This window comes from Engraulis encrasicolus, chromosome 16, assembly GCF_034702125.1.
Source record: "Engraulis encrasicolus isolate BLACKSEA-1 chromosome 16, IST_EnEncr_1.0, whole genome shotgun sequence".
Taxonomy (NCBI): Eukaryota; Metazoa; Chordata; class Actinopteri; order Clupeiformes; family Engraulidae; genus Engraulis; species Engraulis encrasicolus.
In genome coordinates, this window is record NC_085872.1 from 43,673,939 (window position 1) to 43,697,923 (window position 23,985).

The window sequence follows — 23,985 nt, forward strand, 5'->3', positions numbered from 1 at the left end:
TTTATGAAAGTGTGGAAAAGTTCAGGTGCACACTCTTGACACGGCTTCTCTATAAAGATCTACAATATTGGTATACTTCTTGCAGTATATACAGTGTAATATTAGCGCTGGATTCTGTTTTTGCTTTTGCATCATGTTTTCCAATTATTGTATTCAAAAATACATACTGTTTATATATCAATGTTCAAACAAACATCTCAGTCATCTTTACTGAGTGTATGCACCGCCTTTTAGCTCAGAATGGATTAACTTCCTAATCATTAACCTGCTTATGCAAGAAATGTGTTCATTTGGAGTCTGTGATGTGATCTCTCTTTAACCACACCATAGATATGCGTTTGGCTCCTTCCTTTACTAAGTCCACCATGTGTGGTTGCTCTTATTTCCTATTTATATGTATTGGTCTCACCGCTCTCCACACTGGTCTCTGTGAGGACTCGTCAGCCTGGCCGCTCTCAGGTCAACCTAGGGGTAAGTTAAGAGAACTGTGCCATCTAGACTTTGTAAGTCTTCATCACTGTAGGAGCCATAATTACTTTCTATATATTTTTTATTTTCATTATGCTACACTTTATGGGTATTGGTTCACTTTAATTTGTGTTTTTTTGTTTATTGGTTACTGTGGACATGGGTGTGGCGCTGGGCATATGCGGTGCGTAATTGGAAGCCCTATAATTAGTGCCTACCTGGCACCTGCGCGCTAGTTCAGTTTGGCGTAGGGTGAGCTTGGGGAAGGCTATCCTTTTTCGTACCGCACTGCACTCTCGCCTATCGCATGGACCAACTCAAAACTGTTAATTCTGGAACATTGCTTTACCTTGCTTGAAAGACTATTGGGGTCTTAAGACTATTGGAGTCGCTGATATGGTGAGCAAAATAAACCTCAAGAAACGGAGTTGAGTGTGTGGACCTTACATCTCTGTCTGCGCGTAAGAAGTTGATATCCCCCCGCTTAGCCTACAGCCAGAGATTCTTTAAGTATAGAGATATGCCAACATAATAGGTTTCTATGGGCACCTAACGCGACAGGTTCCGGTCTGACTAAAGGGCCGTGTCATAATGCTCCTACAATGAATAGAACAGTCCTTAGGTCTGCCCAGGTCTGCCTAAGGGGGGTCATAATAGAACCCGGAAACAATGGGCCAATGGAACCTCTCTCTCTCTACTCTCTCTGCTACAGCGGCACTGAACCACAATTGGATCTGGTAGCCGCAATAATCACACTCACCTCTCTCAACACCTACACACCCCCTTTCCATTTTCCCATCTCTAATGTTTATACTGTATATGGTCCCTATAATTCTCTCGAGCGGCTTGACCATTTTGAGCCTGTGTGTGTGTGTGTGTGCGTGTGTGTGTGTGAACTGTACTGTAATGTACTGTACATTATTATTATTTAATGTTTATTACAGCATCATTACACGTTTACGGCTTTGAATTCCAGTCTATACTCTATATATGGTAATGTAACATTGCATCAATGTTGTATCAATGCCATCAATGACTGTGCCCAGAGTTGTTGTATCAATGTTGTGACTGTGTCCAGAGTTGTTGTATCAATGTTGTGACTCTGTTCAGAGTTGTTGTATCAATGTTGTGACTGTGTTCAGAGTTGTTGTATCAATGTTGTGGCTGTGTTCAGAGTTGTTGTATCAATGTTGTGACTGTGCTCAGTTGTGTAGTTGTGTCCTTGTTGTGTCCAGAGTTGTTTGTGGCGTTGGGCTCGGAGGTGAGAGTGCAGTGCGATGCGACGCCAGGTGAAGGGTCGGCAGCCGGTGCAGGGGCTGGCGTGGGGGTGGAGTGGAGGCTAAATGGAAGCACAGCGGTGGGCCAGCACGGCTCCCTGCTCTACCTCCAGAGCGCCAGGCTGCAGGACGGCGGCCTCTACACCTGCCATCGCCATGACGACCACAGCACGACCGGCGAGGGGGAGGTCATGGAGCGGGTGCACCTGAGGCCTGGCTGTGAGTGGATGGCATTATTATTTTTATTTATTATTTTTTGTTAAAGATGTTTTTGGGATTTTTATGCCTTTACTGTGACAGGACAGTTACAGAGGGACAGGAAATGAGCGGGGAGAGAGAGACGGGGAAGGTTCGGCAAATGACCCCGGGCCGGAATCAAACTCGGGTCGCCGGTGTAGCACTCGAGTGCCCAGCCGATCGAGCCATAGTACATAGAGCTTGAAAGTCCCGCCCCTTAGTTCCGCATTTCACGGGACCTAAGCTGACCATCTAACAACATGGTAACGAGTAAATATCTTCCGATCTCGGTCATTACATGCGCTGGGCTACAAATATGCTGTTTAAGATGCTAGATAAAGATTATTCATGCAGAAGTATCAATGTTTTGTTCCGAGGCTGTCTGCATGAAAAATGTGAAGAAACACAGCTTTCTAAAAAGTTTGGGGGTTCATACGAAAAATTAAACAAAAATATCAGAAACAACATACAGTATGTGGAGCTCGTGGCACAACTCGAAGGGGATAGAAATATCATTTTAATAGCGCCATTGGATTACATGCTATGGTTTTTGGCTGAAAACGACGTTGAGGTCCCATGAAATCGGGGGAAGTGACGTCACTTTCAAGCTCTATTACATTACATTTAGCAGACGCTTTTGACCAAGTATTAAACTAATATTTACTCCCCTGACCAAAGTACAGTACATTTTGCAGCTTAAGATGTCTTAATTTTATTAATAAACTTAATTTTATTTATTAATTACAAAATGACATCTGTTTTCTTTTTTTTGTAAGTCAAATGTGTCATGCTTATGATTGTTCTTCTCTGTCTGTCGCAGATCCTCCATCTCCACCTAATGTCACGTGCTGGGCACCTAGTTACCCTGAAAAGGCCCTCTGTAAGGCCTCGCAGGCAACACACACCCATTTGCCAACAGACCACGTCATCAACTACAGGTAGGGAAAAAGTAGGAGTACATTACGTATTATTCATTAACTTGTGGAGAATTGAACTATTAATGGCAGAATGGCGGAAAATTGATGGAAAAGATTGACGGCATATTGAATTAGTGTGTGATTGTGTGTGTGTGTGTGTGTGTGTGTGTGTGTGTGTGTGTGTGTGTGTGTGTGTGTGTGTGTGTGTGTGTGTGTGTGTGTGTGTGTGTGTGTGTGTGTGTGTGTCTGTCCGTGCGTGTGTGCATGTGTGTGTGTGTAAAAATATGTTTTGACTTCCTCTGTGTTTCACCACTCAGACACTGGGTGACTGGCGCCATCTTCCCTTGCCACACAATCCCCTCGTCTGGTGACTATCTCTGTGAGATGAAGGACCTGGAAATGCTGGCCAGGCCATATGTCGTCAACATCACAGCTACCAACGCCCTTGGAAGCGCTACAACACTAATGTCCTTTGACCTGGAAGAGAATGGTTAGTTGCAGTATTGCAGATGATGCCTGTATTGGTTTCTGGTGGTTAATTACAGTATTTGCAGATGGCTGTGTTGGTTTCTGACATCTAAGTTGATAAGTTGATAATCTTACATCCATAAATGACATTTAGTATCTTAAAATCTTTGTAAATAACCTTAATTCTAAACCTGCAGTATTTTTCTTCAGATGGTCCAACTTTGGTACTATTACAGTTTTTCTCGATTGCCTACACACAATTTTCGGAATCGGTCTTCGAATTCTCAAAACTCTACACACAAATCTCCAAACCTCACACACAACGGGCCAAACTCTTCACTACCTCTGAAAAATGCACGTCTTTTCTCAAAACAATGTACTCTCTTCTAAAAACCTCATTTTGTCGTCAAATGACACACACAGACAGTCACTACAATACACATTTGCAGACCCATTAAAACACTGTTGGGCACAGGGTAAAACTAATTTCTCCCAGTAACTTGGGCTTTTTTTGTTCTGGATTGCATGGATACTGTGACATAAGTTGGAAAAACTTCATTCCCACAACACACAAACAGAAATAGAAAGATTTGTATGTCTTTTTCACAACAATAACACAAAGATAAACCCCACTGCCTATTTGGCAGTACAAAAAACCCATTACATTACTGTATAGCCTATTGCTATGAAAAAAATCTCTATACTCAACTTGAAACACAGTAGAAACTTATTTTCTTCAGTGTTCTACTTACTAAAGAGGGTATTTTTCTGTAGTAAAATACTGAAATATTGTTTTTAGACTCGGAGTACACAGACGTGTATATATTTTACATATTTTTCAAAATATTTAAAAATTGCACTAATGTATTGTAAAATATTGGGTAACCACATGAAAGTTATGTCTTGTATAACATATTCAAAAACTAAACAAATGGGTTTTCTCCTTGCATCCACTCATTTTTCATCAATATGACATGCAATGTGTGTCCTTATGGGGTGATGATTTCAGATTGTAAACCGGTATGAAGAGAGTTTGCCCATGTGATGAGGAAGTGAACATAGTTGCAGTTGATTGTAGTGTTGTGAATGACAGTGTGTTCCATGAGAAACCCAGTGTTTTTCTTTATGAAAATTGAGTGTAACCCAGAGAATTGTGTGTAATGGTGTGAAAAGAGTGTGTTTTAAAACTGGAATTTGAGTGTTAAGTAGGAATTGTGTTTAGTGTTCAGTGACATTGGTTAGGGGAGTTGGGAAATGGGTGAGATGTTCCGAGAATTGTGTGTGAAGTACCAGAACTTGTGTGGAGGCAATCGAGAAAAACTGTAATACTGCAAATGGAATTTATTTTTCTATCTTCTTTTGTTGCTCCCTGCCCTGTGGTAGCTCTCAGTTCAATATTAGATTCCTATATTGGCCCTCAGTCTTCAAAACTATGAGAACCCCTGCAGTGGGCTTTTGACAGAAGCTGTAAATAGCAGTAATGTTCAATGGGGGATTCAAAGGCATTCCAGGATCGTTGTTGCCAGTGTAGTTAACTGTCACATAGACAAGATATACTGGTAAATGATAGTGGGTACAGTCAGCACTTAGATTTTATTTGAAAAAAGGGGTGCATAGCAGAGCAGCTTTTGAGATAGCCACTGTGTAAATCACAAGCAGCGATAAGTATGGCTATTGAATTCAACATCAATACTTTGTGCTGGCAATGGTTGATATATTAATACCAGAAGAGATTTTTTTGAAGAAAAAAATCCCTGCCATATAACAAAGGTTTACAGACCATTGTAAGGTGCCAGCAGTAAAGGCATTGGACATTGTGGACTGAACGCAGTGCTACACATTATTCTTGTCTTGTTCTCTGGACTTCTGGGCCCATCATACCCTAGTAATCAGATTGAACAGGAGTCAGGCTATTTTAAGAACTTGTAAACACTCTGTCAGCATCAAAGGACACAGAGCTTGAAAGTCCCATAATGGCGCACCACTTCAAATGGATGGCTCTGACAGAAAGACTGTCATATGAAAAGTATTGCATTTGCAAAAGCCATATGTGTTTGAATAATCCTTGACGTGACATATCAGGTGCACAATCTGCTGTTGTGGGATATGTTTGGGGTTTTTGTTTGTTTGTTTGTTTGTGTTGGAACTGTATTTTATTCTTTATGAGAGCAAACCTGTTGCCTTGGCACAAATGTGCCCTTTCACATTCAAGAATTCCTGTTCAAGGCTGCAGAAGATTACTGGACTGTGCGAGGACTTTATCTGTACCAGAACAATGGAATGCACAAACACAACAGAGTTGCATCTCCACATGGCAGGCCAAGGACTGTGTGTTCGTTGCCTGATTATCATAGACTTGCAATCGAGATCCGATCTGCAGCGCCGCCGAAGGTGTTGCGTCACTAGGAGGGCGCAGCCTGGCTAGTGTGTTCGTGTGTTTGTGTGTGTGTGTGTGTGAGTGTGAATGAATTAATCTCTATCCGGGTACGCCCCCTTTTCCCTTTAGCGGATAGAGATAATTGTTATCAGGGAAAATCCTTCAATAAATATGACTTATGGCTATTACATCGTTTAGAACGACTGGGGAAAATGGTCGCTGACGGTTCTTCCCTCTCGCTCTCCAAGCCGGCTTGAAACTTAATTAAGGATTCTCTGTGTCTTTCATTTCAGGTGTTTCATATTTACAAATGTTAAGGGTTTGAACCTAACAGTTTGTTTTTTGTCTCATTTTAAGAGGAAACATGTGTGCAGTCAGTGTCCTGCAGCAGGGCTGAGTTGGGGGAGAAATAGGGCCCGGGCACTTTTGTCTTTAAGGAAAAATATGTATATATATTTTTTTTACAAATAAAAACAAATTAGGGTGTGGGGCCCACTGGGATATGCCAGCTATGTCAGATGACCAGTTCAGTCCTGTCCTGCGGGTTTATTTCCCCTCACAGTGAAGCCAGACCCCCCTGTGGATGTCAAGGTGACCCCCCTGTGGAAGGCCAGGGACCAGAGGCGTGTGCTGGTAGAATGGCGCCCCCCTCCAACGTGGCCAGAGCCGGAACTGTTCCCATTGAAGTATAAGGTCAGATACTACTGGGGCTCCAATAGGCAACCTGTTGAGGTGAGCAAATGAAGAAGAGGCATTACTTTCCTCCAACTTTCATTCACATCCAATGAGTTGACAACTATAAGAATATCTTTTTTGTGTGGCATTTCATGTTACAGTCTGCCTTGCCAGGCAAGAACCACTGGACCTTGGGAAGATTATTTGTAGCTTGAAAAATAAACTACTGGTAACTCTTTATAATAATGTCTGCTTATAAAGACTTAGTAAATAATTAACATTACAAATGTTTTTACTATTAACTACTTGTAAATGTCATTCATGTTTTATAAAATATCTACAAATAATATGTTCAAGATTATACAAAGCTGTTAACAGAGAATCTTTATTCATTTACAAACAATTTGTAAATGTTTGGTTAATCTAAAATATTAGCATAACATTTCCCAGTCATTTACAATCATTTGTTAATGTTTTGTAAGTGTTGCTTTCAGAGCTGATGGTCAAATTCACCCTCGCCTCTTCTCCTCTACTGATTGTACCTTTGCCAATTGGAGACCCCATTGTGCATGTCTCTCTGAATTAGGGGTGTGCAAAAAAATCGTCATGACAATGCATCGCAATACTTATTGTCATGATATACTTATTTTGTGTTAATTCATGACAATCAATTAATAATAAAGTTTAATTTGGAACTGGTTAATTTTGTTCAGCAGGGAGGTAATAGATCTGTTGTAAAGGAAGCTCTCTCCCAGATGCTAAAATGAAATAAATTGACTTGTGAACTCTACACAGCAAGTGACAAATAAGCTATATTTTTACACATTTTCCTAAGTAAATATCACAATCGCATCACAATAGTACATGAATCGCAATGCAACGTGACGGAATCACATCGTGGCATGTGTGTCGTGATAGGCATTGAATCATGAACCCTTGGCCAATATCCACCCCTACTCTGAATGTAATGACCAATCATTGATGACGTTCCAGGTGGACTCGTATGACTGCTGCTCGATCCCCGTGGAGGGAAGCCTGCGGGGCGGGCGCACGTACCACTTCCAGGTGTCCGCACTGATGATGATGGACATCGGGCTCCAGAGCGACTGGAGCGAGCCGATCAGTAGCCCTGTGCCAGCCTAGGCTGCTGGAGGTTAGGGTGCGTGCATATTCACAAAAACAAGAATCCAGGTGCCAGACAAAAAGTGTTAGTAGACCAGGGGTGTCAAACATAAGGCCCGCTAAATGGTTTCAATCTGGCCCCAGCCTTGTCAATGAGGTCAAATTTAAGTATGTCAAAAAAGAAGTCCTTTCCTGTCATGGCATGATTTCTTTTTTAATTACCAAAATACTCAATTACATTACTGGGGGTAAAAAGTAGCGGCGTCGCTACGCGCAGGCAATTTTAAAGTCCTTAATGGACATGTCATAATAATAAAGACATTTTTAACTATATTTTTTGGAGTGCCTTGGTGAAGAAAAGCGTTTTCTCTTTTCAAGCAACTTTTTGACATTGAACCTTGAACCAAAGAGCACCCACAAGAATACTTTTTTCATCTTTCTAAAGGCACTGAGCACGCCTCTGACTTACAAACATGGACACTAGATATTAGGAAATGAACCAAACAGCACAACATTAGCAACATGGGACAGTTGACAGAGAAAATGGGACAGCGAAGAAGAGGAGTGTCCTCAAGAAGATTGACAAGCAATAATGTCGTAAAATGAAGCAGAAATCTGCATTATTCACAATAACCTTACTAACCAGGGCTGCGTTTCCCAAAAAACCTTAAGTAGTACTTAAGTATGAGGGGACACCTAGGCAATATATCAGAATAGGTCTCACATCATTATTGAAGTCTATACATACACTATTTTACCTAGCACATGCACTTTGCACAAACATTTTAATTGCATGTGCGAGAAATAGGGTATGTGGGCCTATAAAATTACTGTATGCATACACTTTCAGTGGTGTTCTATATTGCCTATGGCCCCTCATATTTACATATTACTTAGGCTTAAGTACTACTTAAGAGTTTTTGGGAAACTCAGTGACCCACTTCAGATCAAAGTGGCTGTATATGGCCCCTGGACTGAAATGAGTTTTGACACCCCTGTGGTAGAGAGTGTGATAGAGTGGTCTGCACGCCGCATACTGGGTTTGGCCTCCAAAAAAGATATACTTTATTGCATTAAACACACTTATTTTTTGGAGCTTAAGCCTAAAATCCGGACCACTCTATAACACTGTGCGGGCCTAATACATTTAGGCAAGTGACATGGTTGTTGCTGTTATATTATTGTTTCAATTAATCTCAAATGAAATGTAATGCGAAAATACTATTATACGTGTAAATGCCTCATCTAATGCAAGGCCAGTGATCAAAGTAGTAGTAAAAAATATATTACCATTGGTAATTGTAATTGTGATTGCGTACGTGCACAGCACGACGACAGCACATAGAGTACACAATGTAATCCAACCGTTCCATTTAACTTATCACACACACATGAGAAGGGGGCAGCCATGGCAACAGTGTTTAGGGAGCAGCATGTGGGGATGATGTCACCCTCAGGTTGCCATTAGTCATAGGAGAGGAGGAGAGCACTGGGCACTGCAACCACCCTCCCTAATTAATACAGACAGGGCTCTAAATTAAGCCGGCCAAATGCTGGTGAAAATTTAATTCTGGCTGCATGGTAGCACTGCTCTGAATTAACTTCTAAATTAACTTTTTTCAGCACTTGCCAAAAGGGCTGGTAGAACTTGGTAAGTAAGTTGGTTTTCTACCAGCATTTGGCCTGTTGGCTGGTGTTAGTTTAGACCCCTGGCTGGTAGAAAAAAAAACTTCCTGGCCACTTTGACCCATTAGTGAGTGTGTGTTTGGATAGAAAGATTAACATCTAGTAGACATTTTGGCTAGTGACTAAAAAGTTAATTTAGAGCCCTGAATACAGCACACTGTTATTTGTAAAACTTTCTTATTAATGTACATGTTTAGTGTCATCCTCTGTGTAGTGTTTGTATGCAATTGTGACTGCAATTGTGACAAACCCAGAGGCGCATGTCTCCAAGAGCGAAATTGAGAAAATTGCTATTAACCACTTAAGACACAGCATTATAAATTAGGTGTTACCAGGATGACAATGACCAAGTCATGTTGTTATACTAAAGGCCTCATGCACTGTCATAGCAGTGTAGTACTGTAGAAGTTAACTTTCAATGTCTATTACAGTGTGCCACAGGAGGTACGGCGTGCATTAAGAGGCAACATATATTTTTCTCATTTTTTTGTGATTTTCATTTTTTTACAGAATGTGCTAGTTCTCTTGAAGAAGCTACTCAATGCTCCAGAAAACAGTATTGGTTCATCTAAAAGCTTAAGTTTGGTCTTTACAAGGGCTACTCACAATTGTACTATAAAATAAAATGTCACTCTGGAACTGTACAGAGGACTGAGAATGATCTGATATTTTGAACATTTTATTTGGAAAAAAATACTTTAAAAATTCCCTGAGACAGTGCAAAATATTATGCTTCTGATGATCATTTGGTTACATAGGTCAAGTTGTTCAAAATTCAAGTCCAATGTATTTTCGGCCATACTGGAATTCCAGTCCATCACTATAAAGGTCTATCTATGGTGTGATCAAGAACAAAATAATATCTTAATCTCTATCTTAATACCTTTCATGATACGAAGGACACATTTTGAGCAATGTTGCCTGCAAACATCAAGATTGGTTCTTGTTATTTCTGATGAAATTGTTGAAAAAAAGTTGTCTATGGCTAATCCAAGTTGTCTTGATAGAGAGGTTATGTGATGAACAGTCTAAACATCATCCTATGAAGTCGTTGCCGGGGCACGTTGCTCAGAAATTTGCCCTGTGTATCATCACCTTTATACCCTAAAAAATCTTGAAAAGACTTGATTTGCAAAATCCATTGATACCGTAGGACGAAATCCTCCAAATCAAGTAATTGTTACAGGTTGAATGTGTAGAATTCAGCTTTTTTTGTAGAAATACATTTGGAGAGTATAACTGATCAACCAAAATTCACCCTGTTGTTCAGACAGGCACTGATCTCAAGTAGATCTTGTGGGAAAACTACGGTATAGAGAAGGTGACCTACACACCTTCAAACATGTTTTTTTGCAGGTGCAGCACATGACAGGAGGAATCCTCTTGTTGCCTGTGGAAAAGCACAACACTACACTACACTTTGATGTTGGTCTGGTAGGTAGGTAATTGTGGAAGCAGGGTCGCTGACAGCTTTGGCCGGGGCCCAAGATAAAATCATAGGAAAGGGCCCTCCCATCAATACATACAATTTTTAATTCTGCTAATTCATGCTAATTCTGGGCTGTCAACTCCCCTGTTATATGTGTCAGTGTTGTGCTTTTCCACATTCTAAAAGGAAAAACTACCGTTAACATGCTGACATGGAAAGATGGACTACAATGCTAAGTGGGTTTGAAAGGTTGAGACTTGGGCCCCAGGTGGTCACATCACCTTCACGTCTGTACTCGCCTCTCTCTACACACAACATATGGACCACAAGCAGCACAGCAGAACGTCAAAACACCATCTCACTCCTTGCCTGGTTGACACCAGACCTAATCACAACTGAGATTAGGTCTGGGGAGTTGCCTATTGTAAATTCCGTAGGGGGCAGAATACTTGGCTATTATGACACACTACCCTGTTCTCTGATTGGACAGAGAAACTGTAAAGGTCGGAATGCTTAGCCATTATGACACACCCGTCCCGCTCTCTGATTGGACAGAGACAGGGACCATGATCTTGTCCGTTATGAGTCATCCTCGCCAGACTGTCTTTCAGATTGAAACAATTGTGTAGAACTAAAGGCAGTATGGGAGTTCCCAGGCTATCTCACTCCCATACACACCAGCCACGAGCAGACTAGAGCGGAGATCACAGTCCCGAAACCCACCATCCCATGTCAGTATTTAAAAGTAAAATAAAAAAGCTTTTCAAGCTTCTTTGTATTTTTTCTTCTTTAAGTTCTTTTTTTTATTTTATTCATTCACTGCCATGATGATGATGTTTCGACCTTGTGGTCATCCTCACCTTAAGGTCGAAACGTCATCATTGTGCCCAAGCAAAGCCACAAGTACTTCCCATATCACTCCCACACGTCGACCACGAGCGGCGTGACAAACTCCGAGTGCCGGACGCCCATGGAGAAGGAGGGCGGGCGCGGCAGGTGGGCCACCACCTTCTCCGAGGCGTGCGTGCCGGGGCCCGGCTTGCGCGTGGCGTCGTTGGGCCTGGAGGTGCGGCTCTGCATGGAGAAGGACGGCTGCCGGTGCAGGTACACGCTGGGGTCCGTGCTGTTGTACTTGCCGGGCCCCGGCGTCATGGCCAGGTCCTCGGAGGCCGAGCCCGTTTTCCGGCGTGCCGAGAGCGTGTAGCAGGGGCTGGCGGGCTTGTTGGGGGCCGGGGTGCCCATGAGTGAGGGCAGCGTGTAGGAGTTGGGCGCCGGCACGGTGTCGGTGGCGCGGTAGCGCGTGCGGGAGCCCATGGAGTAGGATGGGGGCCGGTGATGGAGGTTGACGGGAGGGGCCTTCTCCGGGCTGTAGGCTCCCGGGCCGGGCGTCTGGAACAACTCACCTGGAGAGGATATCAATGTAACAAAAAGATGAAAGGGAATACTTCACTGGGTCATGTATCCAGTTAGTAAAAAAGGGTGCTCATCAAAAAGAACTTGGGCGTCCAAACTTCCATGAAAAGATAAAAAACACTATTTGAGGCACTCCTTACTAAAGCTAAAAGGAGTGCCTCAAATAGAGTTTTTTATCTTTTCACGTATATCGATGTATTGATCCAACGGCCGACAATCGAATGAAATGGTAGTGTATCATGGGGCATTCTTAAGTATCGAAGTGTCGTGTTACAGGTTCTAAGGGCCCAGGCACTGACAGCACTGGTAGAGGCCCTTAAGGGGGCCCAACATTCAAATCTTTCATGGGGCCCAACATTTCTGGCGGCGCCCCTGGCTACAGGTTAGCTCCTACAACAAAATGAAAAAAAAAACCCCATAATATATGGCACTAGATTGTAACTAATGAATCCATTTTGCCAATCCCTTGTTCACTTTAAATACTGAAAGCCATGCATGGTCACCTGATTTCTTGTTGCGTCCGAGCATGGAGAAGGACGGCGTGCCGTCGCGGCCATGGCGCGTCATCTTGGCACCGATGTGATACTGAGGACCTGGGCTGGAGTCCACCGAGACCACTACAAGACGCAACACAGAACACACACATATATAAAGACCCGGACTGGAGTCCACCGAGACCACTACAAGACACAACATACACACACATACATAAAGTAAATGCCATTTGGTCTCAAATACTATTGTCACCAAGGCCCCCACACCACATGCAAGGACCCATACCATATATACCACATACTTTTATTATTTTATAACAGTAACTTGTATTGCTGACCTTTGTTTCTTTCTACTGTTTTACTACTGTGCTTATTTCTACATTTTTACTACTTATATTACTATTACATATTAGAATGTATTATCCTGTATTGGGGAGCCCTGTTAGACCACTGAAAGGTGCAAGGTGCACATAACTCTAAATTAACATCGGCAAACCGGTGAAATGCTGGTGAAAATTCAGTTTGGCCGGCAGAATAGAATTTACAAGCTGCCTTGGTAGGGTGTGTATGTTTGGCTAGTAAGATTAGCATCTCCAAATTGATGTTGTGTAGGGGCCCAGGCTAACAGCATCCCTGCCTTATTTCCAATAGACCTGGCTATAGGCTACTTGTTCTTATGCTGGTGTTTTCATTCTGTGGTCCTCAATCATCACATTTCATGATGTCATAACCTCTGGGGGCCTGTGGTGTAACACACTGCCCTGATTCTCTCAGCTGACTATCTTTAGAAATGATGCGTAAACCAAAGGCACCAGACTACAAGAGGTCGAATCCCTAAAGGCACCAGACTACAAGAGGTCGAATCCCTAAAGGCACCAGACTACAAGAGGTCGAATCCCAATTCCCTTTTGATGGCAGGCAGGGCTGGACTGGCCATGTGGCATAGTGGGCATTTCCCGGTGGGTCCCACACATTCGTGAGCCCTTTTTTTCTTTTTACATTTCTAAAAATAGGGGACCACAAGGGGGAGTCAGTTCTGCGCCGCTAATTATGAGGGGCCCCTTTAAGCCAAAAGTACCCGGGCCCCATTCCTACCCCAGCCCAGTCCAGCCCCTGGTGGCAGGTGTCATCATCATCCGTCTGCCGGTGTGTTACAACAACCCCAACACAAATAGTTTTCAGGTCAAGACTGCAGTCTGGTATGGTTATGTCAGCAAAGGTGAAGTAAGTAAGTAAGGTCCCTAAATTAACTGATTTCATCACCAGCCAAAATGGCTAGAAGAAGTTAACCTCTCTAGCAGGGCCGCCGCTATAGGCATAAGCAGAGTAAGCAGAGTGATTAGGGCCTCCACCCAACATGATCTCCAAAAATTCTGTGCTCCTGGACACGGATGTTAAGGACACAAAATCGTGTCCAGGAGCACGGATTTTGCCAAACATCCGTGTCAGGAGATCAGGCTGCTCAACCACTTTGACCCCAAATTTGGCCTCATACATTGAGATTGACTAAAAAACGTATTATTATATTTTGTATTATTATTATTATTATTATTATTATTATTATTTAATTATGAGGGGGGGCTCCTGACCGGTTATGCTTAGGGCCTCCAAAACCTTAACAGGGGCCCTGCTCACTATCCAGATACACACTGACTAGGCTGGTTGGCATTTGGCCAGTTGGCTGGTGATCATTTAGCAGCCAACCAGCCAAATGTTGGTGACATTTCAGTGTGGCTGGTAGAAAAGACCCACTTACCCACTTTGACCCATTAGTGAGTGTAGGTTTGGCTTGCAAGACTAACATCTACTAAGGGCCGTAGCGAGACATTTTCAAATACTGAGGTCAAATGCGCTGTACCGCACACTGTACATTTAGATTGCTTCAAACTCTTCAGTCAAACTCTTCAGTTTGTTTTCATTAATCATTGCCTCAAGGATGGCATGGGGCTGGTGTATACAGACTGAATTTAACATTGTTGATCATATATCGATGTTCACCATAGATAGGCCTAAATGTTACATTTCTGAACAAAATACAGAGAGCATGACCTTTGTGTCCTCAATTTTAGTTACGGCCATGTCTATCCATTTTGGCTGGTGATGAAAAAAGTTTATTTAGAGCCCTGGAAGTAAGTAACTCACTGGTGCTGCTCATGCGGCTGTGGAAGGAGTAGGCCGGGCTGCAGGGCTTGGTGTAGTCGTGCCCGATGTGGCCGATGGTAGGAGGCAGCGCATAGCGTCCAGGACCCGGCCCTGAGGAAAGTCAGTTTCACATACAAACGAAAGTGGTTCAAGTACCTCTCGTGTAAAAATAGAAAGCCTCCCGAAGGAAGGCGTTGCATAAGGCGTTCGTTTTTTATTTATGACTGTTAGACATTTACCAGTTTTGGAGGAGAGGGGGGAAACAAGAATTACAATCTGAGTTGGAGTGACGATGTAAGGCGCATTCATCTGGAAACATTTGGCGTTCACTTTTGCAACAAATAACTCTTAGCAGTCTGAATAATGTTCTGAATTATCATTCCATAAATGTCAAATGTGATGCAAATTAGCTAATCGCTGGTGAATTGTTATACACTTAAAACGCACATGATAGATTTGTTTCAAGGAGACGCTAGATTTATTGAAGGAAATGCGAGAGATCTGGCGCCCGTCAAGATTCAATCCAGGAACCTGTCGGCACAGCACACCACTCACCCCGCTCTCTGCCAGAGATGATGGGCCTCCTCTTCAAGACCTCCCCCATGGACCACCGATCTTCCGCACCGCGTTTACGGCAGTCACAGAGACAAACAGCGGCGTTTTGTTTGAGCAGCCCGGCTCATCGACTACACAGCCTCTGAAATCTCCAGGGCTCTCGCAGTAGAGCGCTCCACTGTCCAGTCTGAATAATATATGACTTTTACGAGATAGCAGAAACCCTATCCTCGTTTGAGCGAAGGAAAGGGGGAAGTTTTCAGCTTAACGTCCAACTTGTTGCCTGACACATCCTCCTCGGATGAATTATGCCCCTAACACAATAACACTAATGAGATAATGTCAAAGCATTTGTGCGGTTTCCAAACAGCGCCAGATGTTGAGCAACGCCCAAAGATTTCAAGAAGATGCTGACATGATGCAAGCTCTCCTTGGCCTCATATATAGAAAGTCCTGTCATTTTCAGAACAGAATAGATTGTAATGGACAACACCGTGTGAAAAGGCCAGTGGAAGTGTCTAGCTTTTGAGTATGAAGGGTTGTATCGCACCATGCGCACCTAAATACGCGTGCGTTTGCCTTTACGCGCAGGTGTGTGAGGTGCGCTGAAGCAGCAATATTGGAATGATACCGTTACTACTGAATGGGACCCTATCTCGTGGAAAAATTACACCGCAAGCACAGCAAGCAAGAGCAAAGACAAATGTGTCAGCCTGAGTCACCTACGGCCACCGTCTCGAGTAACACTATCTGTTAAGTAAGCCTGGCGAACTCCACACCGACGACCCACTCGCATCATCTATCCCGGACCCGTCCATCACTCTTATCAAATTAAATCTCTCTGGAACTTGCTCTGTAACCCCGTCCCTCGTCCAAGAGTAACATTGCACACCAGCCTCGGGTCCTATTGAGTTTCTTTTAAACATTACGCAACATCTTGAACGTTCTTTATTGTTGCGGTGTGATTTCCAAGTTGATGGAAATGCCCGCTGCCTCGTTTTTGGGTAGCCTAACGCATGTAATTGCCGCAGATCGACCCCAGTACCACCAGCCGTATCTTGGCCTGAACATCCACCTCAAAGGAAGGGACGGAGCCAGAAGCCAAGTGTAAATGGAAACTGACCAGCACACGGACATTAAATATTAAGCTTCTCTAACTCTGGACCTTGCGAGCGCGCGCACTGGGCATGGGGCCTAGGCCAGAGTATAACCCGCGGGGCACGATACCAATAAGCCTAGAGTTGCTTTTCAAACGGCCCTCGTTAACAATGCACTGTAATATATATTGACTGAAAAAAAATACCAATTCGCCACGGCCCGGGAAAAAAACAAAGAAAGGAAAACATGGGCCTATAAAATTATACAAAATATACCGTTTTGTGCCATTAAACTTGGCTTGGGAGCATCGAGCAGTGTTGTGGACCTATATTCTCCTTTGAGTAATATTTTGTTTGGTCCAGTACCTGTGCTAGCTAACTGATGATGAGCGCGCATTCTCTAACTTCCAGGAAACAACCAAATCATTGTTCTAACTATCACTCAGTCTGACTACTTCACTTCACAGCTAATCATCACGAGGTCTTAATGGCAACACTACAGACAGTGTGGAATGTAACGTGTCATATCTTGTCATGTCACGTCTGGTGCAGTGCAAATGGGATCCTCCCTGAAAAGCGCTAATTCCCTCCCCAACTCTCCACCACTATACGCACTGTCACCCAGGCTGGGACTTGAGTTACTGACCGTGGAGAGGACCCAGTGTGGTGGGTAATCTCTCAAAGGGGACCGTTCACATTCACATGAATCATCGCGCCTGTTGCGGATCGTAATATGGTCCTTTTTAGTATGTTGCAGCTGGTGGTCCTTCTTCATTGTTGTTGTTTTTAAAGGAAATATGCATTTGTGGTGGTGTGCGCACGCATGTTGAAACTGGAATAAATGACTCCACTTTTTTTCCAAGTTTAGTTTATCTCAAAGAGTGACTTGTATAACAATATTATGGTTTTCAATTTTCAGTCAGCAATATAATAATAAGTAATAACTATACATAATTTAGGAACAACAAAAACATAACTTTGAACATTTGTTTTTAAATATGCTGATACAATTCGGTACAAAAATAAAAGCGGTGAAAATGTACTCAAATATAAACACAACTATTCACAAACTGTTCATTGACAATAAACACCTAAAAATCCAGCTTCAGTGAATTAGGGTGCCAAAGTAAAGCAGGGTGTTTAAGACCACAGAGAAGCCGCGAGGACGCCCCCCTTTCCCAAGTCAAGAGTTCAAATGAAAGAATCCTTGGCAGCCTCGTTTGCCCCTAAATCCATGGTTGCGGGCTGTTTACCTTTAGCGTATTGATTTGCCACGGGAGGGAATACTGCAAATTTCTTATTTTTCTTCCCCCTCGATCCCGTTTCTCGGATGTTCCACTGGGTGGTCTTGGACGTGAGTGACGAAAGCGATACAAAGTAATGATTTGCGCAAAGACCCTAATTTGTGTATATCCACGGATCATGTCCAGATACAGTGGAACAGAATTCCAAATACACTGAAACTCTGTAGTCAACGTTTTTGTTGTGGACTGTGATCCTAACCAACTCAAGAAAGGTGTGTGAGTGTGTGGTTTTTTTTTGTTTTTTTTTACCGAGGTACTACGTGAGGTAAACCTTCTTAGCTGTGGCAGTTGTAAACGCCTCATTCTCCTCATCTGCCACATTAATACTGCAACAGTTTAGTGGTCCAACTGGAGAATACCCCCTCTGGCCTTCCCTCTGACCTCATCAGCAAAACAACATAAACATTGGGGGAGGGGGTGATGATGCTGTGTGATGATTGTGATGCATTCTTTCAGACATTACAGTTTGGGATGGTTGACACAGATACGTAGCTGCTGCTGGAATGGTTTTAGAATGACCCCTGAAGCAAATATAGACGATGATGATTCCACGCACATGTTAATGGCTTTATACATCACTCCAATATGTCAATGTGCAAATTTCCTCTGTTGGCTGTTGCTGTTGACCGGCTCCCCCTCTCTTGGTAAAAAAAGGACTCCACTTCACCACTTCAACACCACCATATGTTAACAGTGGCTCTTGCTAATGTCACCATTGTCGGAGGAGAGACAGTTTTTAAACAGTTTGTGTTTTGTCGGCGGCACTGTGAAAGGCACTTGTGAAAGCCGGGCACACAAGGGCTGGTTTTTGGAAACGCAGAGTGAGTTCCTGTGCGCCCCTGCGAGCTGTCCTGCCGTGCCGACAGAAAAAGTCTTTTGATTTATTCCACCCACAGCAGCAGCAGGCTCTTTTTAGTATTTAGGGAAGAGCCAAACAACGGTTCATCCAGTCTGGAGGAGGATGAGTCTCTCGTACAAGTTATTAATGTCCCTCTTCAGAGCTGGCTGGCGCTGTATTGCAAGAGCAGGTGCTAGGACTTATCATCTTGAAGAACCTGAGGGGGGAAGAAAAAGCACAGACGTTAAAGTAGCCTACAAAAAAATATATAAATAAAAGAAGCAAATCATTCTACATATGTATATACAACCAAAATGTCATAATGTCACTAAAATGAAAATAATGTACCGAATTAAAGTTATCTTTCGACTTTATCAAGCTTAAACATCCTCTCAGAGAGATGCAGTACGGTGTCTAGCCGGCAATGTGACAGCTTCTTGAAGTGGAAACTTCTGCGCTGGGGGAAAAAAAAGCCACCATGCCGATGGTATCTGCCTCGGAGTCTGAAAGCGGTTTGGCCCCGTAACATGGCTCTGATCATCAGCGCCTGCCCTGGACTTAACCCAGGGCCGGATTAAGCTGCTATGGGGCCCCTAGGCTATAGGTTGCTGTAGGCCCCCGCAGAGGACAAATTCCAAAATAAAATTAGATAGACGGTGTCATAATTTCAAGCCAAGAATGAGTATTAACAAGATTGAAAAATCAAACTCAACATCAGACTAACTTTTCAATTGCGCATCTTGTTTGCCCTACTTTGACCAACCCTGACAGGTGGGGGGCCCTAGGTTGCAGCCATATCTAGCCTGTGGTGGGGGCCCCTAGACTGCAGCCGTATCTAGCCTGTGGTGGGGGCCCCTAGACTGCAGTCGTATCTAGCCTGTGGCGGGGGGCTGTAGACTGCAGCCATATCTAGCCTGTGGTGGGGGGCTCTAGACTGCAGCCGTATCTAGCCTGTGGTGGGGGCCCTAGGCTGCAGCCGTATCTAGCCTGTGCGTTAATCCGGCCCTGCCTGTACCAGCTCTGAGCTCGGCCCGGCCCGGCACAGCCCGCCCCTTTGACCAATCTGGGGCTCTCTGGCAGGTGGGGGCCCCTAGGTTGCAGCCATATCTAGCCTGTGTGTTAATCCAGCCCAGCCCGGCCACTCCTCCCCCACCACCCCCCAACCCCACCAACCCCCACTCTAGCTGGACTTGGTTCAGTCCCCCTGGTCACCATTTGGTGCACGTCATTAAACACAACAAACAGAACCACATCAGACACGGGGGTATGTCGGAAGAGGGGGGGTGGAGAGGAGGGGCAGGGACTGAGAAGGGTCTTCGATGGTCTGTTCTAGTTATATTTACATGTGTATGCCAGAGTGCCTGTGTTGTGGTGTCCTGATGGAAGGTCCTGTGATTGTCGTAAAAAGATTTTGCACACTAACAAGGGAATTCATCTGGCTTGAAATGTGTGAAGCAACGGGGACATACACAAACAACCAAAAGCCTATAAAACCGGCGACAGCGGAGACAGCTTGTCTGATGAGGATGTAGCTGTCGACACAGCCAACAGCATAAACAGTCCCAAGGCTCTGCTCCCCTTTGTTTGTTTTATAATTCATTAAAATTAAAAAAACGGAACACGAAGAATTACTAAATAAAATAAATAGTTGGGAAGTTGGGGCTCCTTACCTACCTGGTTGCGCGTTTTGTGCGATTTCTGCAGCCAGACCCGCCATTGGTCGTAGAGTTTGATTGACATGCTGCTGCAGCCATAGGCATGCTTCCGCACCCAGCCGAAGAACTGCTTGAGGTCCCGCCTTAACGTGGAGTTCTGCTGCCCCGACTTGGAATCGCACGAGCCACCCATCATCCTCTCTGAGGAGGAAAAAAAGGGCACAAGAAGAGGCGGTTAAAACATCCCGACAACAAGGGATCGTCACATCGGGCATCGGCCTAATCTTGTATGTGCGGCCACAGTTTACACTGCACACCAAACAAGAAAGCCGGTTAAAAATAAATCCTGACCACTTTAAATAAATACACCAAACCCTCCCCTGTGCTTCCAGATGGCTAGCACCAGGACTGGACTGGCCATCTGACATAGCGGGCATTTCCCGGTGGGCCCCACATCCTCGTGGGCCTCTATTTTCAGACACTTCATTTTCTGAAAATAGGTGCCCACGAGGGTGCGTGGCCCGCCAGTGTGTCAGTTCTGTACCTCTAATTATGGGGGGCCCTTTTCAGCCAAAAGTGCCCGGGCCCTATTTCTCCCCCAAGCCAGCCCTGGCTAGCACCAGAGAAGAACCCCGGCTAATCTAAAGGATCTAGAACACAGGGGGATCACGGAGCAGCGGAGGAGAAAAAAAAATCAAGCTAACGTTCCCCTGTAGCTTTCTGGTGAACCACGAAATGGAGATGGGGATGACATGGGCTAATAGGTTTCATGTGTCAGCGCTCCGCATGCGACTTGATTGCATTGTCTCGGCAATATGTGTTTTATTAGCGGACGACACAGCAAGATTAGCGTAGCTGTAGTAGAATCCGCAGTATGTTCCATTTGAGAACTCTCTTTCATCTCCCGGCCGAGAGCCTCGCTCTGAGGGCCGCTATTGTTGTTTCGTGTAGTGTGCTGTCAAAGATGTTGAAAGCGATAAAAGTTGTTTTGGGCAAACAAACCTGACCCGTTTTGTCGTAACGTAATTTCCATGCGAGTGTTCCCATGATTACTTTAAGTTAAGATTTTTTAAGTCATTAAGTCCACTACAGAGTCAGACTTAAAACAATCAACTTTGTGGCCTGTAATAGAGTAAACATCAAATTTGAGAGGAAAAGGAGTCTGTTAGCACTGATTTAATCCAATTCTGTTTGAGTTGCTCAATTAACAATGAACATTGTGTGAAATCCTTCCATAGGACCAAAGGGATAATGGCCGTAGCCAGACAGCAGGCCCATTCACTCTTTGCTGGAAAGACTCAACTACATCTTAACATCATTGCTATGACGTTACGTTTTTAATATTTTTGGGGCTTTTCCACCTTTTATCTAGCAGACAGGACAGTGAGAGAGACAGGAAATGAGTGGGAGAGAGAGAGGGGGGAGAGGGTTCGGGAAAGGACCTCGGGTCGGAATCGAACATGGGTCGCCGGCATTACGGTATGGCATCTTAGCTCATCGAGCTACCACACCCCTGCTATGACGTTACTTTGCGTCTTAAGTGACAGATTAAGACTTTGTCATTACAATTTTGCTGACAATAAGGTTATAACATGCACTGCACAAAGGAGTTAAACGAACAGTCGGACAGTGAAGGAATAGAACGGAAGCAAGATCAACTCATTACACATGCATCTTTTGGACTAATAGTCTATGCGTAATCACAGCATTCAATTATACAGTATTTACAGAATATGCGAAACAGAGTTGCTGTAATAGGAATAGGAATAATGACGCCTTTCTTATATGCAAATAGTAATACCAAGGGAAACTGAGCCGAGTATGGTGTATCTGCTTTTTGTTGATTCATTTTTTGTTGGCTTATTGATGTTTTTTTCACGCTGCTGTTTTTTATGCCAGCTGTGTTTTTTTCTCTCATTCTTTTCCAAAATGAAACAGAGGAACCAGTGTTCTGAATCCACCACTCTGTACCTGGCGCTTGTCAAGCTTGTGTTTCAAGTTGCCTTTTGTTTTTTCATTGGTACGTTATAGTGAGTGAGTTTGTTTATGTTGAGCGAGTGAGTTTACATGCGGTCGAGACGTAGTGGACAGGCAGGTGAACTCTCTCACCCAGTGGCCGTTCTAGCCATTTGGAGTAGCCTGATTATCATCGAATTTCAAATCTCTTCTAGACTTGGTCTGACCAAGAGCATGCAGTACGTCTCCAAAACGGCATGGTTGACCCACCTCCCTTGGTTTGCTACTGGTTGTTTGCTTCTCGACAAAGTGGGAGGAGCTCCCAATTTTTCTGGAACTCAGAAACGATATTTGTATTGCTCCTGGCCTGACTAGAAGCAACACTGAGGGTGTTGTGTCACTAGGAGGGCCCGGCCTGGCTAATTTGTTGTCCCTACGCGAGACTCAGGGCCCTCTTGAATTATCTTAGCTGGCATTTAGCATGGAGAGGACAACTGTTGAGGGCCTCTTCATTGGGCAGTTTTGGTGGGGGCCCTAAGCAATGGCCTAGTCCTCCAATTGGTAAAACCGACCCTGCTCTCACTGTTGAGGGACTCTACATTAACACATGCCAACGGGTCAAATGCTGGTGAAAACATAGTTGTGATGGTAGAAAAGATAACTCACTAGCCCCTTTGACTGTTGGTGAGTTTATGTTTGGCTAGGAGGATTAACACTGACTAGCCCTATTGGCTGGTGATGAAAAACATTTAGAGGCCTGACTCTCTCCCCGTTGAGAGCCGTGGAGGCGGCAGTTTTGTGGCATTTTTTTTACGTTAGTGAATTTGTTTCTGTTGAGCGAGTGAGTTTACATGTGGGCGGTGCAGGATGGACAGGGGGCGTGGAGGCATACCTGTGGATGGTGGTTTTGCATTTCTGAGGAGGAAATCTTAAAACCACACAGATATTGAATACTGGACAGTGAGCTGTTTCTCTGTGAGCTGTTTTGCCAGCCATTTTTACAATTCTTTTATATCGTTTTATGAAGCCAAATTGCCATTGTATCGCATTTTGAGTATTCTCAGTATTTGAGTGACATTTAAAGGTGGGGTTGCAGGTATGACATCACGTTGGGGGAACTCCCCTAGGATTCTAAGGTTCTACATAGACTCCTATGAGCCTGTGGAACCCCCAACGTGATGTCATAATAGTACATTTTCTTAAAATGGTTAACCTGCAACTCCACCTGTGGTACTACACAGTATGTGTATATTTTTGTGATATATGGTGATATAGTGGGTGGACTGTCTCACCGTTGAGAGGCGTGGAGGCGGCGGTCGGGTGGCTCCAGTCGCTCCAGATGCCCGCCTTCCTGGAGCCCAGCATGCCCACCGGGTTACACCGCACCTGGGGAGGAGGGAAGACAACAACAGGGTCAGGGTCTTATCATCTATATAGATACAGTATATATAACGCGTTGTTCGCTCTGAAAAATGAAGTAAGAAAAAGAACAGTAAGCAATGTGCGGTGTCTTTTGAATGTTGTTAATTGTTCACCTTCTCCTGCCTAACACCTGCACCTGCATTACTGAGGGCTTGTGCACAAGGAGTCTCTTGAACTTTGATAGATATTTATTTATTTATTCTTTATTGTGTTGACTGTGATGTGTGTTTTTCTTGTGTGTCTTTATGCCACCACCGAAGCTAATTTTTCATTTCATGCAAGTTTAATGGACAGTAAAGAAGTCTAAGTCTAAGTCTGAGTCTAAGAACAGGGTCAGTTATTCGAAAATAACAGTTTTTCTGCTGTTTTTCTTTAATACACATCGTTTAGGGGGAAAACCCGCCACATTTTTGCTTTTCGAATAAGCACGACACAGCTCAATCGTAAAGCAAA

General features: G+C 43.9%; 3 protein-coding genes across 3 annotated transcripts in view; 1 reads left to right on the forward strand and 2 right to left on the reverse strand.

The window, feature by feature from the left end:
* The first annotated feature begins 298 nt into the window (after nucleotides 1-298).
* On the forward strand, nucleotides 299-9,517 carry ebi3 (Epstein-Barr virus induced 3). The gene is made up of 6 exons (XM_063219732.1): nucleotides 299-471; nucleotides 1,704-1,964; nucleotides 2,803-2,920; nucleotides 3,217-3,389; nucleotides 6,307-6,476; nucleotides 7,413-9,517. Exons 1-6 carry the CDS (start codon nucleotides 333-335, stop codon nucleotides 7,560-7,562), a joined length of 1,011 nt encoding a protein of 336 aa, XP_063075802.1. The 5' UTR covers nucleotides 299-332; the 3' UTR covers nucleotides 7,563-9,517.
* A 1,979-nt stretch (nucleotides 9,518-11,496) lies between these two features.
* odf3l2a (outer dense fiber of sperm tails 3-like 2a) lies at nucleotides 11,497-15,309 on the reverse strand. Its single transcript, XM_063219733.1, has 4 exons — nucleotides 15,261-15,309; nucleotides 14,706-14,816; nucleotides 12,573-12,686; nucleotides 11,497-12,059 (listed from the first exon to the last, which is right to left on the reverse strand). The coding sequence occupies exons 1-4, from the start codon at nucleotides 15,307-15,309 to the stop codon at nucleotides 11,572-11,574; spliced, it is 762 nt and encodes a 253-aa protein (XP_063075803.1). The 3' UTR covers nucleotides 11,497-11,571.
* A 1,939-nt stretch (nucleotides 15,310-17,248) lies between these two features.
* Nucleotides 17,249-23,985, reverse strand: part of crlf1a (cytokine receptor-like factor 1a) — a 39,542-nt gene continuing 32,805 nt past the window's right edge. The window contains exons 7-9 of the mRNA XM_063219734.1: nucleotides 23,403-23,496; nucleotides 20,174-20,355; nucleotides 17,249-18,716 (exon numbers count right to left, since the gene is read on the reverse strand). Of these exons, the coding sequence (XP_063075804.1) occupies nucleotides 18,693-18,716; nucleotides 20,174-20,355; nucleotides 23,403-23,496 (300 nt within the window). The 3' untranslated portion in view covers nucleotides 17,249-18,692. The remainder of the gene's footprint in view (nucleotides 18,717-20,173; nucleotides 20,356-23,402; nucleotides 23,497-23,985) is intronic.